The sequence below is a fragment of the Drosophila mauritiana genome, chromosome 3L (assembly GCF_004382145.1).
Source record: "Drosophila mauritiana strain mau12 chromosome 3L, ASM438214v1, whole genome shotgun sequence".
NCBI lineage: Eukaryota > Metazoa > Arthropoda > Insecta > Diptera > Drosophilidae > Drosophila > Drosophila mauritiana.
Genome location: NC_046669.1, coordinates 17,825,993 through 17,839,603, shown reverse-complemented (window position 1 = coordinate 17,839,603; position 13,611 = coordinate 17,825,993). Strand labels below are relative to the sequence as shown.

The window sequence follows — 13,611 nt, the reverse complement described above, 5'->3', positions numbered from 1 at the left end:
AAAGGCAGAGCCAGAGAGTTGGAGATAGGAGGGAGAAGGGCACTTTGCACATTTTCGCGTAATGATTTTCCATTAACGTAAATTTGAATTAACATCGAGTGGCATCGGGAGCAGAGGAAACGTAATTACAACACGTCCACTTTCAATTCCGCAAACAAAAATCTCCTACACCGGCAGCAGATTCATTTGATAAATGCCAAATGACATTAACTGCATAAGCCTGTGAGTACTGCGAAATGCAAAAACCCGGAAGGTTGGAGGCTCCAGTACGAGCCTGCTGTTTATGGTAATTATTTATTTGCCACAGCCGTTGTTTGGACCATTCTGTTGGACTTTTCATCATCGCCATTAACATAACATTTTATTATTATGTCACTGTTCTTTTCGGTTGTCACGTTGTTTGTTTGGCTACTGTTATTGCTGGGTCTGTTTTGCGTCGCTTTTTCGAAAATGTTTGTAATGGATAATGAAAGTGTTAAGCTGAGAGCATTAGAAGTGTGAGTTTTAAAAATACTTTAAAATAAAATACAAGTAATTATCAAATTATAAATATTATGCTTTCTTAGCATAAGCAATCAATTAGGTGTAGCTGAAGAAATACAGATATTCAGGCAAAGCACTTTCCTAAAACCGAGTTAAAACCCCTTTGCACTTTACCCATTGACTGCTTAAGTGAATTTCCTCAACCATTTTCCGCAATTAAACACAAACAACCGGGACAAGTTCCTAATGCTAAAAGCTGGAAGTTACCACTCCGCGTTCCGTCTAAATAAAATCCACACCGTCTAATTAAACAAAAGCTCGCGAAGTCGAGGTGTAACCAGCATAAATGAACATTAACTTGAAAATAATAAAAGTGAAGTAGCTTTAGGAAGCCGTGGCTCGAATTTCATGGCATAATAAATGGCTCGCTCGCAGACCGATGCGAAAACTTTTCCTCCTCGTCGAGTGATGAAGTAATGAAAGCGCTGGAAGAAAAATTACAATTCACGAGCGCAGCGCAGTTATGAACTTTTTCACGGTGCTAAATAATGCACACGAAAGTGCTCAGCCAGGCAGTCAGGGGTTAAGAAATCGAGGTGGGCAGCAGTTCTTCATTAACTTCTCCAGTGCCGCCAGATGATGATGATGAATTTTGTATAAAATGCTTAAATACCTGCAATTTAACTTTTGGCGGGTGTCGTCCATCTCCCGCGGCTTAACCCCCCGGTCCCTTAACCCCATCGCGGGCTAGGGGGTCGAAAGGAGCCAGTCTCGTCCAGGACTTTTCAATATGCAGATCCGCGTGTTTCTTTTAATTTAAATTGACTTCTCTTGGGGGCGACACGGCGATTCCCTGGGGTTATTTGGAGCTGGCCAGTCGGGTTAGAAACTAATCAAAAAGCCATAAAAACTTTACCCTGTAGAGGGTAACAATTTGTTAGGGAAGATTTTGGACGCGCTATTTGGTACAGATTACTGTTGGAGAAGTGAGGTGCTCCACCTATTTTTTATAAAAAATTGATTCCCTAAAATTTCTACGTATTTATGACAATATATATGTACAATTATTAAACAATATAAAAAATAGTTTATGAATCGAACCTTTAAATTAAAGTTAAAGATTCCACTTATTACAATCCCCATATTCTTATATTCAGCAGCTACTTGCTTTAAGTTTAATTCAATTTCAGACTTGCACTGTACAGCAACTGTCACTGCAATTGTGCATACAAGTACACATAATTAATTAAGGAACTGACGTATACCGCCTCTTGCCATCCTGCAATCCCTGTAAAAGCCCCTCATTGTCCTTTTCTTCGCGCAGTCATCATCATTCTTTCCCATCCTTGTGCTAACTGAAATGTCAAAAATGCAAGTGACAAGTGTGAAAAAAGGACGAGCTGAAGAAAAACAAAAGCCAAATGAGGACACACATGGCCGAGGGGGTTGTGGTGGCTTTTCCGGTTGCGAAGGGCGGGGGATTTCCATTTTCCGAGGGGCTCTCCCTTATGCCATTGTCTGCTTGAAGACGCAGCGCGTTCGTGCAAAGCAAAATAAATTGAAATTTTAAAATGTATGAAATTAATTTTTGGCGTCGGTGACTGGGCTAAAAAGTTCTCTCCAACGCCTCAGATGATATCACATGATTATTTATCTGTTACGCACACTTACACTTTGCCCGACACATATGCAAAGGACGTGTGTCCTGGTCCTTCCCAAGTCTGGTGTCCTGGGCCTGACACTTGCCAACACACTTTGTCAAGTTTTTAGTATGTTGTCAGCGATTTCCCACTCCCTGCTTGGTACTCTGACTTTTTGTCTTAGCCCTTTTAAGCCATTTGTCAAACACTTGGAATGACGTCATGTGTGGATGCGGTCGAAGGGGAGTTCCTTTGCGACGTCTTAGGGTATTTACAGCTTCGTTTTGGGCGGTTAGCTGCCTCCGCAGCTGTGCGAAAATTTACATATAGATTAGCAGCAGCACAGACACACCAATGGCCACTTGATGTGGGCCTTCAATGCACTTTGTCCGGCCCTCGACCGATTTTGATGGCGGTGATGATGTCTGCAGTGCATAAGTGGAAATCATTAAGGGGCTGGCCGCATCTTGTAAACCGGTGCGTAATCCTGCAGACCCAACCAAACCAACCAGACACTGAAAAAATCTTGAAAAATGTTTTTTTTTTTGCGTATAAAATATGAATACATTTTAGCATTAGCATTGAGGATAATTAAAATATTTTTGAAATATTTGAAGTACTCCTTATGTTAGACTTCTTTTCTAAATTTCTAAAAATAGTTTTTAAGCATAACTGTTTTTAATGTTACAAGTTTTGAGTTTACTGTAACGTAACAATTGGATATGTATTAAACTATAATTATTCTCGAACACACTTTTATTTTTTTTGAGTGCACATTCAATTGTTTACAGAACAGAACTGGCAGCTCGGCATTGTTACCATTTCCGTTCCGTTTCTCTCTCTGAAGCCCATTGTCCATGGGCTGGAAATCCCCTGACAACACTTTGGCCCTTTCACTATGTGGAAAAAGAAAATTTCTGCGAGCAATCCTTGAACAATGCACGAAATAATTGCACAGACCGGACTGCGTAACCAGGATGAGTGGTGGAGGCGGAGCGTTGAGGTCCTTGCAAAGAGACATAATGATGGCCCGCTGGATATTGGCCGATGATGGGCATTAAAACGCGTATGATGAGGCTTAAGTAGTTACACACACACAGCGTACGATTGGGACTCTTTAGGTGTGTCCTGGAAAAAGGACTCGCTGGGGTTTAAGTGATGCTAACATATTGTCCATACATGCATGTCGTGGGCTGGGGAAGAACTTCCACTGAAATGATATTTCTTCGCTATGATTACTGTGTCTGCATATTGCTAAATGAAAATCTGAAGCACATAGTGTAAATAATGTTACGGCAAGGGGAAAATGATTCACGGCTGATGGGCAAGGTGAATGCGGATTGGTGTATTAACATCTGTCGTAAAATTATGTGGGAAAATATAAATCGATGGGACATTTTGCTTAGCTTGTTAGCCAACAGGTCTCCCTGTGTGAGCCAACAATTTTCTAGTTTTAATTGTAAGTGGCACATATTTGTTTACAAAAATTGTTCAATGTGCTAATACTTAACCTTAACCTTTTAAATCCAGTAAAATAATTAAGCAATATTTGTTATATAAAATCCAAATCGCTTGTTCGGCTTATTAATTCTCGGTATTGATGAAAAATAAATTACTGACACCTACATAAGTAGAGATATTAAGCATATTACCATAATCATATAAACAGTTAAATTCTCATTAATGATATTAATTCACTCAATAGAGAAAATTAAGTTTATAAAAATATTTCACCTCATTATCTGCACACCATTTATAAGCTAACTTTTATGGTAGGTAATACAGACCCTCCAAGTTCGGCAAATCGATACCCAGCGACCTTGAGCTTGACATTTATATATATGCCAGAATATAACGACCACGTGCTGTCAACTGTGTCAGGAAAAGCTCACCCACAATTTCTTTGGAGGAGCTGTGCTCCCTAAACGAATTTCATTGTCAAGGTCGCACGCACAAAATTGAAGAGGAAAAGCTGAATGTGGGTGGAAATGCCGGCCGGCACGACCTTGAAGCCAGTTGGGTGAGAAATAAAAAGCTTTTGCCGGTAGGAGACTTGTGAAACATCACCCACAAGTGGCGGACTTGGCCTTGGCGATGGCCTTGAAACTTTGTTGGAGCTCCCCCAGCAAAAATGTTACATAGGGGGAGGAAATAAGCTGAATTGGCATTATGCTTTCCGCTCCCTGGAAGTCCTTTTCTAAAATGTTAAAGTGCTACCGCTTAAATGACATTTATTGAACATGTGGGACAAAGGAGTAGATAACACGGGTACAATATTCATGTATCCAATTAAAAAAATCGATATTATGATTTATTCGATATTTAAGATTTTAGTTCATCATGATTGTAAATAAATTAAAAATAACATATTTTATATATTAACATAATTGATAAAAGGTATTTTAACATGTAATTACGCCCAAGAATTAATCTACATATTATTAATAAGTATACTTTATTCATACCCCTCTAACTCCGCCACTGCTTTCTTGACTTTGCAACTATCCGGGAACAGCTTATCATAATGGATGTGCTGCAGCTAACGGAAAATGGGGGAGCTGGGATCAAACATTCTCCAAGGTTGAAATTGTCGTCAGCATAATGTTTGAGGGAGCTGGATTCGCGTTAGCTTGAAGGTCAATCCATTTGGGTGCCCTTTGGTATGGTCAAGTTTAAGGCTGCAATAGGGGGAATCTTCACGGACCATTTCGCAAGGTTTTCGCATCAAAGATTTGCCTTGCAAGCTTTTTGAGTTGAAGGATGCTTAACTTGAAAGCGGGTTAGTGGTTCTAAGAGATTTTAGGTGAAGGAGACTCCGCTGTACTGAAATATATTAAGGACTTAAGGTTAAGATTTGAAGTACTAAGTATAAGTTTACAATAATTAAAATAACTATAAATAACCCAAAATGATAGAATCTAGAAAAAGATCTCTTGTTTACCATTTATGAATATTGAAAATAATAATTTTGTATCATATATACTAATAATTGGTACAATGGATAAGATTAAGTTGCATTTAATCACCAAAAATCAGTTTCTATGCGAACCAAAAGGTCACAACAAACAATTGTTGATTCATCCGTAGTGAAATCCAAGTTCGAAATTCGAAATGAAAATACGCCGACCAAACTTCCCCTCAAAATTGCTAGACTCAGCTAGAGCAAGTACGCCCAAGTTAACCCCTAAAGTTCGAAATGAATTCGAACAACGGAATCCCAAAGAGCTTACGTTTTATTTGACGTAGCCCTCTTACGTAAAATGATTTTCCCCAATTCCGCTCTCATTTCCCGAGTCTCTCTCCGCTTCTCAGCCACTTTCCCACCCCCTTTCTAGTTCCGAAGTAAAGGTAACAAAGGCAGCCGTGTCTTTGGGGTGGTAAACTGGCGGTGGTGGTGGCACATTGTCAGTGGTGTGGGTCCCTGTGGTTGGTGGTTCAATTGGTTGGTTGTTGGCATAAACAAAGCACACACACAATACACACACACTGCCGGGGGGTGGCGGAAATTGGGAGGGTGACATTCGCCGCGAGAGAGGAACTCGCTTCCTATAGGAAAGTACAAAGAGAGCTATTTTATAAATGTGACTGCAGCAAGGATATTTGCAGTCAGTCCACTCTGAAACCTCGACCAGAGAACATTGAATAACAAGCGGAAGCGAAAAGCGCAGTTGAAAGTTCGTCAAAAGGCGACCAGTTTCCTCGTTCGTTTTCCCGCCAAATGAGTCAGAAAAATTTTCCAAGTGCTCGATACGAAACATAAAGACTTACAAGACTTAAAGTGCAAGCAGTGAATGGAATATAGAATTCCTGAACAATATTGAAATCAAACATTAAAAATATATGCTGTACTAAAGTTATATATTTTTTAACGATTCAAATATTTTGTAAAATCAGATTTTGTATTAAATCAAATACCGCCATGGCCATCGCCTATTTCATACCCGACCAGGCCCAATTGTTGGCCAGAAGCTATCAGCAAAACGGCCAGCAGGCAGCAGCGAGTCCAAGGACAACTGCAACACCTGCTGCACCACCGCAGCAGCAGCAACAATCGCAACAGCAGCAGCAGCAACAACATCATCAGCAACAGCGCCCTCAATTCCGTGCCAATATTTCCGTGCCGCTGGGAAGTCAACAGGGATCGATGACCATGTCGGAGTTTGGATGCTGGGATCTTTTGGCGCAGATCTTTTGCTACGCTCTGCGAATCTACAGCTACAGTTCGAGCCAGCGACAACCGACGGTCATTCAGATATCTTTCGAAATCAGCAGCGGCAGTCAGAACAACGATGAGGACGACGGGACCGATGCCACCTCCAAGGAAAACTAAATGTGGTTTCCATTTTTCATCCTGGTGGAGAGGAAATCTTTGGGATTTTCTGGGAAAGGCAGGCTCAATCAAAGCGCATTGTGATTTCTTTTTTGGGTATGGACACATGAGGAGGAACGAGTTTTGTAAAACATGGGATATTTCCACAACAAAATAAGAAAACTATTTTTAAACTATTTTTGAGAGAGAGAAAATTCAAAATTTGTCATCGACTTGCTTAAAGTGATTTCGGTTGTTTGTTACTTATTTGAATGTCAAATTTTCCGATATTAGTTTTGAAAAAATGTTTAATTTTGCACGCAAAGGTTTCCCGGTTGGTTCAAATACATAAATACTTAACAACATTTAGAGAGCATAAAGAGATGTGTAAAATTGTCATAAACCTTATTAGTGTCTATACGTATGAGCAAAACCACAAGTATCGTACTCAACTAACAAATAATTGTCAAATTTTTGCATTTCAACTACTTACGAATATAAATCCTAAACTAATATTACAGAACTACAATACAGAACCAACAACAAAACAAAGATGCAACCGCAACAACCAGAATAACAAAAGACAACAACTCAATTGTACAAAATAGATTTTAAGCAAACAGCAAATTTTATATGTTTACAACAAAAAGAGAAAATACAAAATGTCTAAAAAAATAGAATACAAGAACCGCCGAACAGAATACATTTTAACAAAAATTAAACAAAACAACACATTTAAGCAATTTTGATACGAATAATCAAGAATAACAAAATTTGAAATGTATCTTATCATTATTATTGATTTTAGCAAAATTCAAAAAATATTATTTTAATTTTGGCATTGAAAATTAAACAAGAAATATTGAAATTATTCACATGTAAAGATAGCATTTGTAAGAAATTAAAATTTTTATAAGACAAACAAGCAAAAAATAAATACAATTTTATAAAAAAAAAAACACCATGAACGATTATTGTTCCTTTTCAGAAAAACACAACTAATTTTATTTTCGAGAAGATAAAATATCTACACCATTTCCCGGATAATTATATTTATTTTCCTTTTATTTAGAAGGTGTAGAGTTCTATTAATCTGTATTTTAAAAAACTTTTCGGAGGCTTTTTAAAATATTTTAAAAATAAACTTAACCGCTTCAAAAATAAATTCAAAAGAATATTCATTTGTTTCACCTAAGTTTTTACAAAATTAATACCTCATAGTAATTTGAATTTTTTTTTAATAATTTCTTTTAATAACCGCTTATGAATTAAGCCCTTTGCCTTTATATCCCATTTGGGCAATGAAATGGCAAAGGATAACCGTCCCGCCAGGAAAAGGCGGAGTAAGCAAACATTTAGCGATCGCTATCGTGAAAACCAATATGTCACCTTAAAAGGGAAAACACATTTTTGGTGAAGGGCAGACAGAGAATTTTCCCGTTGTGTCATGCCAGGCACACTCCGCCCAAAAGGGTTAAAAAGCAAAGGTGACGCTTAACCGCAGATCTCAGTTTGTGCCACCAATGTCCAAGTCATCGGGCTCGGGGTCAAAGGGAAAAAGAGGAAAAGGGTAAAGGGGGTGTACCCTTTAGCAAACCCGGAAACCCATTTAACCCCAGAAGTGGAAAAAGTGTAACATCTGTGGCAGCAAGCGATCAGCGGCGCCTGATAAGTTCGCCAGTCAAATAATAATTATGCAAACATTTCGGGCCGCTAATTTGCCGCCTATCTTAATTTAAATCGCTCAAAAGCGCACTGGAACCAGCGCACAAGAAATTGTTTAATTGTCGTGACATGACAATAAGCGACCTGGAAATTAGGGTCCTTCGCTATCCTTTTTTTTCGCGTGTGGCTTGATTTTTGGCGATGATAAGCCAGGGGGAAATTATAGGGTATGCAAATGCTCGCATAGTGTCGGTCGCGTGTCCTGGATCAAGTTTTCATTCGGGTTTGTTTTCCACTCAAATTCCTTCTTAGCGCCTGCAATTATGCTCGGCGGAGAGACAGTTTATGATAACATATTTGTAGTTAATTTAGTTAAATTAGTGCCACATATGTTAAACTGATCTGAGATAGACAGGTGGGAGCTGCAAATGGGTGAAAATTCCATCAAGTCACAGGTTGTTGGCAAACTGCTTTCAATTGGGTCCACCCTCGAATATTTCAATAGCTGAATCCACGGGTAATAAACATTTAAAAGGTATAAGGAAAAGAATATAAAAGCACATATGAGTAATTTAGTTAACTTAAATACTCATAGTCAAGTAATTTAAATATGCTATTTCCTTTTTGTATTGCAGACGGGATAGATAGAGCTTAAAAAAAAATGTAATGTGTTCTTTTTTAATTTAACTTTGAAACGTTTATTGCAGTTGATTTTGAAAAAGTTGTTCTAAAAAAACATTAACAAAGTATTCAATGAAAAGAGTGTAAATAAACTTTAAGAAATTATTATTATTCCTTAAAGGAAGCAAAATTCCAAAGCATTTACCTAGGCATGAGCTAGATACCTCAGTGGTGTCATAAGACAGCAGAGCTCGACCAGGATATCCATCTTATAATCATAATGAACGCTTCGGATAAGAATGACAATGATACTGATTCCTTGGGCGACGAGCAGGATCAGGAAGTGCGCCAAATACTAGATTCAATCGAAAGCTTAGATGATGTCTGCACAACATTCAAGTCGAAAAGTGTTCAAGAATTAAACGCTCAAAAGTCAAGTGAAGTTCCCAAATCTGACCAGGAAAAGGTTCACACGTCAGCATCGAAATACAATTCTAATCCAAAGCCAGAAAAACTTACTTCTGAGGCAGATCCAGATAGCGAATACACGCGTTTTCTGAATCAGATGAGCGTTCGTTAGTAAGTTAAGCTTATTTAAAAATTACACCTTTAATTGTCTTACAAAAATGCATCGTAGCTCAGAGTTTCGCATTGCCTCGGGTCAAGTAGTTCAACAAAAGGGTCAGACAATGGACTTCCGGGATTATAACTATAGCGAATGTAATGTAATTTCTAAAATAGTTTTGGAAGTTTATTGATCTTTTTATTTTTTGCTATTATAGATCCAGTATGCCAACCTTCGTGTAGCTGGCAATCCTTTGACCCAATGACACAGGACTCGACATCTGGACAAAGAGAGATGGAATCGTCTTCTAGTTCGCCCGGGCAGATGTCTCAAAATCAATATGGCTATGGTCAATCTCTTCCGGAAACCGGATCAAGATCGGACGAGACCATTGTCAACGATCCCAGTACTACCAGTTCAGCGCCATGTGAGAGTCCTTGCTGCTCCAAAGAGACTTGTGGCTGTTGCTGTGATATCCATTCTAGTCAGCAATCTGGATGCTCTCAATGGGATCAGACTTATCCTGGCCAGCAACAGCACATTTTTCCTGTTCCAATGGGTGTCGATCCGAGTACCGGATTTCCCATCTACTGTTACTCTACCCCACTAAATTATCCAGGCAATGCCATGTACTCTATGCCAGGCATGCAAATGGATGAAAGTCAAAGGGGAGGCGGTGGCCAGAACAACCGGGAAACTGGTACGAAATGTCCAACTTCATCAGAATCTTCAGAGGAAAATTGTCATTCAAATGGGGATAGTGCTTTATTTCATCAAAGTCCTAACAACTTCGACATGGAGGCCTTTATGCAAAAGTACCAGAAGAGTGTGCAGCAATGTTATGCCACTGCACAACAAGGTAAGCATGATAAATTAGCTACCGTGGAAGAAATGTAATATGTCGAGTTTTAGGAATTCAACAATCATTTGCTAATGCTCAAAGTCAGCCGTGTTTCAATAACTTTACGCAGGGAACTCAACAGTTTTATAACAATGGTACTGGGGGTAAAGATGAATTCGTAATCTTAAATCAATTTGACCACATTTTCATCATTTAAGCAGGTACGCATTCAATGTTTGCCACCCCCAATCAAGGTAAGTTTAAGCATTCACTAATTGACTCTTCATCGTAATTAAATAATATCCAACTGTCTTAAATTAAATTAACTATTTTAAAACATTTAAATAGGTATGCATTCAATGTTAGGCAGCCCCAATCAAGGTATGTTTAATTAACTTATTCACTTTCCAAAGTGTCTTAATGACATTCAACCGATTTAATCATATGCACCATTGAATCATTTTGAAAAAACCAACATCTTTCAGATTGTCAAGGCATGCAACAGGCATTCAGTTCTTCTTTCGGTGCTCAACAATATTATAGCAATGATGGTCTAGGTACTTACTTAGCATACCAAATTATCAAATGGTTACTGATTTCCGTTTAGGTGCTCAACAATGCTTTTCCTCATCGATGGGAATGCCTTCCCCTAATTGGTTTGCCAGTAACACTGGATTTATGAGCGACTCTCTGCAGAACCACACAGTATACTCCTCAGACTACAAACCCTTTTCCAACGATGGCAACCACTTTAACCACTTCCCCAATGGCATGGACATCGGCTTGGCCTCCGGACCCTGTAACATCTACGGTCCAGCTGGATCCCCTGGCCTGGTTGAGATGGGCAACGGTGGTCAGGTCTATGGCATGGGTGGTGCCTGCGAAATGAATATGAACGCTTATCCTCTCAGTCAAATGAGGTAAGAAATCTTTAAAATACTAAACCATGCAATACAACTATTTGTTATTACCTGCGTCAGTTATTCAAGTCCCTATTCCTACGATATGTCTGGTGGTTCCACACCGAACTGCATTCCAGCACCAGGTATTCCTATGGCTACTCCTCAAAGGCAAGCTAGTCATATAAGTAGTGTAAATCAAGGTTTGTAACGAATAATTGTTTTATGCTTTTATAATATTTGCGATCAACAGTGCAACAGGGCTGAATCGGAAGGAACACCGTGCGTGAGATGGTGGATATGAACAATAATTATATATATTATATTATTATACTCTTAAACAATAAAACCACACAAAAAAATTAAATGTAACAACTTCCTCTTCTATTTATAACCTTAGAAAAGAAAAAGGTATTGAACATTGAAACGCTTCATTACTATGACTGCTGAAGATGAAGACTTTGTCGAATAGTTTCTCAACAGAACTTTCTTGAAATCCAGCTCTTCGAGCCATTAACCCTCGTGGTAATGACTCACAGTAGGAAAGATCCACCTTCCCAGATCCTGAACTTCGCATGGCATGCACTTTAAGTCAAAGCTAATTACAGTGAGCTGGTCTATTGATTTTAGCAGTAAAGTACACTAACCCGTGAGGGAACCCTCGCATTGGACAAACAAACGGGCGACATCAGTGACCCAGTTTCGTGCAAAAACCAAGTCGGAAAAGTGGCAAGCGGAAAAAGGGCCAGGCAAACAACGCCCCCAAATGCGAAAGGCCTGTATGTGGAGCGAAAGTGAAACGCAATATGGCCACAAACGACCACATTCGTTTAAGGGGATAGGAGTATCTGTGACTATATTCACTTGGTTTGTCCAGGAAAAGAGGCAAATCAAATATCAAAGTGCCGACAATGAAAGCTCTGGTTAATTGTTTGATGTTAAAGACCGAGGCAAAGCGCAAAGCGAAGTTAAGTAAAGACTTCTTGAGATTCTCGGATTGACATTTACGGCCGACTATTCATTAATCTCATGATTCATAGACCCAACTCAATGTTAGGGGATTCTAAACTATTCCCGCCGAAAAAACGTGTGTCAACACCCACAAAACCACAGGAGGTTGTCTAGGGTCCACAAACAACGCGGATAAGAAGGAATTTTCCAATGATTTATTCTTACGAGGCAACACCTTAAAATAGTAGAACAGAGAAGTCATGAGTTTGTAACTCCTTCGGTACCCGACTATGAATAATTGCCTCAAAAGAAATTTGTTTCTGACCATCAGTTGAACACAATTGCGCTTCATTATCAGCGTTTTGGCCAGTGACCATCAGCGGCAGTCAATTACCGGTCGACAGTCTCGTTTCTACATTTCGATTCTACCCACCAATCTGCTTCACTTATGTCCACAGTGAAAAAATAAAGTTAATATAATTTCTAAATTATTATTATCAATATTTTTAAATACCTCGTTCTGACTTCCATTTAAATATAAATTAAAATAATATCTTGCACCTGTACTTGTTACAGGTTATTTTATGACATGAGAGTTAGATAGTAGAGCCATTTCAAATATATTCTTTGTATTTCTCAATTTCCGACTGATATTTTTCCAGTGCATTCCTATATATTGCCTGGGTGTTGTTGTCAATGTCCTGCTGCGCTATTATTTGTCTTGTGTGAGAGACTCCGACTCGGTATAAATTGGTTTACGCCACTTTTGGGTCATTAACGAAATTGAAAATAGAGACGGGCATAGGGAGATTGCTTGCGGGGAGGGAGCTGTAGAAGAAGTGGAAAACGGAGACCACCGGGCTCCCATTAAATCAGTGCCACCTATTTTGGTAGTTGGCCAAACATTAGACACCAACGGTGCTCGAACTGTTGGGAGTCTAGGCGATATTTAAGCGTCTCCTTGGTAGTTTTGGAGCAAATAGTGGGCTTACTTTCAATTTATCGCCTTATTGAAAAGGCTTTTGAGTAAGTAATTAAAATGTGAAAATATATATATATATATATATCATATATCATAACTTAATAATTCAACAGCAATCAGAAATAGAGCATTGAAATGACTCCAGATAGTAATGCACCACTTTCGGAATCCATATAACCCTTTTCCAAGCCAACATCTCAATCCGAATCGGTTGGAAGAAAAAACCCACAGATAAAATTATCTCCGCCACGAGAGCGACTCACTTCCAGCCCGGGGATAAACTCATTTAATTTAATCAAGGGCACGACTTCTACTTCAAGTAGGTAGCGACCAAATGTCCAGACAAGACAATAAAAAGGCGAAAAGGGATCACGTCGAAAAAAGGAGAAATCAAAGCGTAACAAATTCGCCGGCAGGACTTTCACTCGGGGAAAAGAGAGGAAAGTAGAGGACACGGATTAAACAGCAGGCACGTGACTTCTGAGGACGAGTCCTTTTGTTCGGAATTGAAAGCCGATTATGCCCAGGGTAGCGCATACATAGGCATTTGCACTTCATTATTATGAGTTATGATGGAACGCAGGCTGGTCAAGCTGGTCCTCGCACAATTATGTCACCCTGGGCAAAATACATTATTACTGCCCTGCCATGCAAA

General features: G+C 39.1%; 2 protein-coding genes across 6 annotated transcripts; both read left to right on the top strand.

Moving 5' to 3' along the window:
* The first annotated feature begins 5,743 nt into the window (after nucleotides 1–5,743).
* Nucleotides 5,744–7,215, top strand: LOC117141616 (cell death protein Grim). Its single transcript, XM_033305136.1, has 2 exons — nucleotides 5,744–6,549; nucleotides 6,954–7,215. The coding sequence occupies exon 1, from the start codon at nucleotides 6,043–6,045 to the stop codon at nucleotides 6,451–6,453; it is 411 nt and encodes a 136-aa protein (XP_033161027.1). The 5' UTR covers nucleotides 5,744–6,042; the 3' UTR covers nucleotides 6,454–6,549; nucleotides 6,954–7,215.
* A 1,643-nt stretch (nucleotides 7,216–8,858) lies between these two features.
* Nucleotides 8,859–11,370, top strand: LOC117141629. 5 transcript variants are annotated; one of them, XM_033305163.1, is made up of 10 exons: nucleotides 8,859–9,297; nucleotides 9,356–9,438; nucleotides 9,501–10,142; nucleotides 10,196–10,279; nucleotides 10,346–10,378; nucleotides 10,473–10,505; nucleotides 10,610–10,681; nucleotides 10,732–11,044; nucleotides 11,105–11,226; nucleotides 11,277–11,370. In XM_033305163.1, exons 1-10 carry the CDS (start codon nucleotides 8,999–9,001, stop codon nucleotides 11,288–11,290), a joined length of 1,695 nt encoding a protein of 564 aa, XP_033161054.1. In that variant the 5' UTR covers nucleotides 8,859–8,998; the 3' UTR covers nucleotides 11,291–11,370. The 5 variants fall into 5 exon arrangements, with proteins under 5 accessions (XP_033161054.1, XP_033161053.1, XP_033161052.1 ...); XM_033305162.1 differs by having other exon boundaries at nucleotides 10,343–10,378; XM_033305161.1 differs by having other exon boundaries at nucleotides 10,196–10,288.
* The last annotated feature ends 2,241 nt before the right edge of the window (nucleotides 11,371–13,611 follow it).

What these genes read in the sequence shown, in the direction of transcription:
- LOC117141616 (XM_033305136.1), top strand. Translation starts at nt 6,043, where the DNA reads ATGGCCATCGCCTATTTCATACCCGACCAGGCCCAATTGTTGGCCAGA.
- LOC117141629 (XM_033305160.1), top strand. Translation starts at nt 8,999, where the DNA reads ATGAACGCTTCGGATAAGAATGACAATGATACTGATTCCTTGGGCGAC. An exon ending in AATCAGATGAGCGTTCGTTA is followed by an intron (nt 9,298 to 9,355) that starts GTAAGTTAAGCT and finishes AATGCATCGTAG; the next exon opens with CTCAGAGTTTCGCATTGCCT. An exon ending in GTTTGCCACCCCCAATCAAG is followed by an intron (nt 10,379 to 10,472) that starts GTAAGTTTAAGC and finishes ACATTTAAATAG; the next exon opens with GTATGCATTCAATGTTAGGC.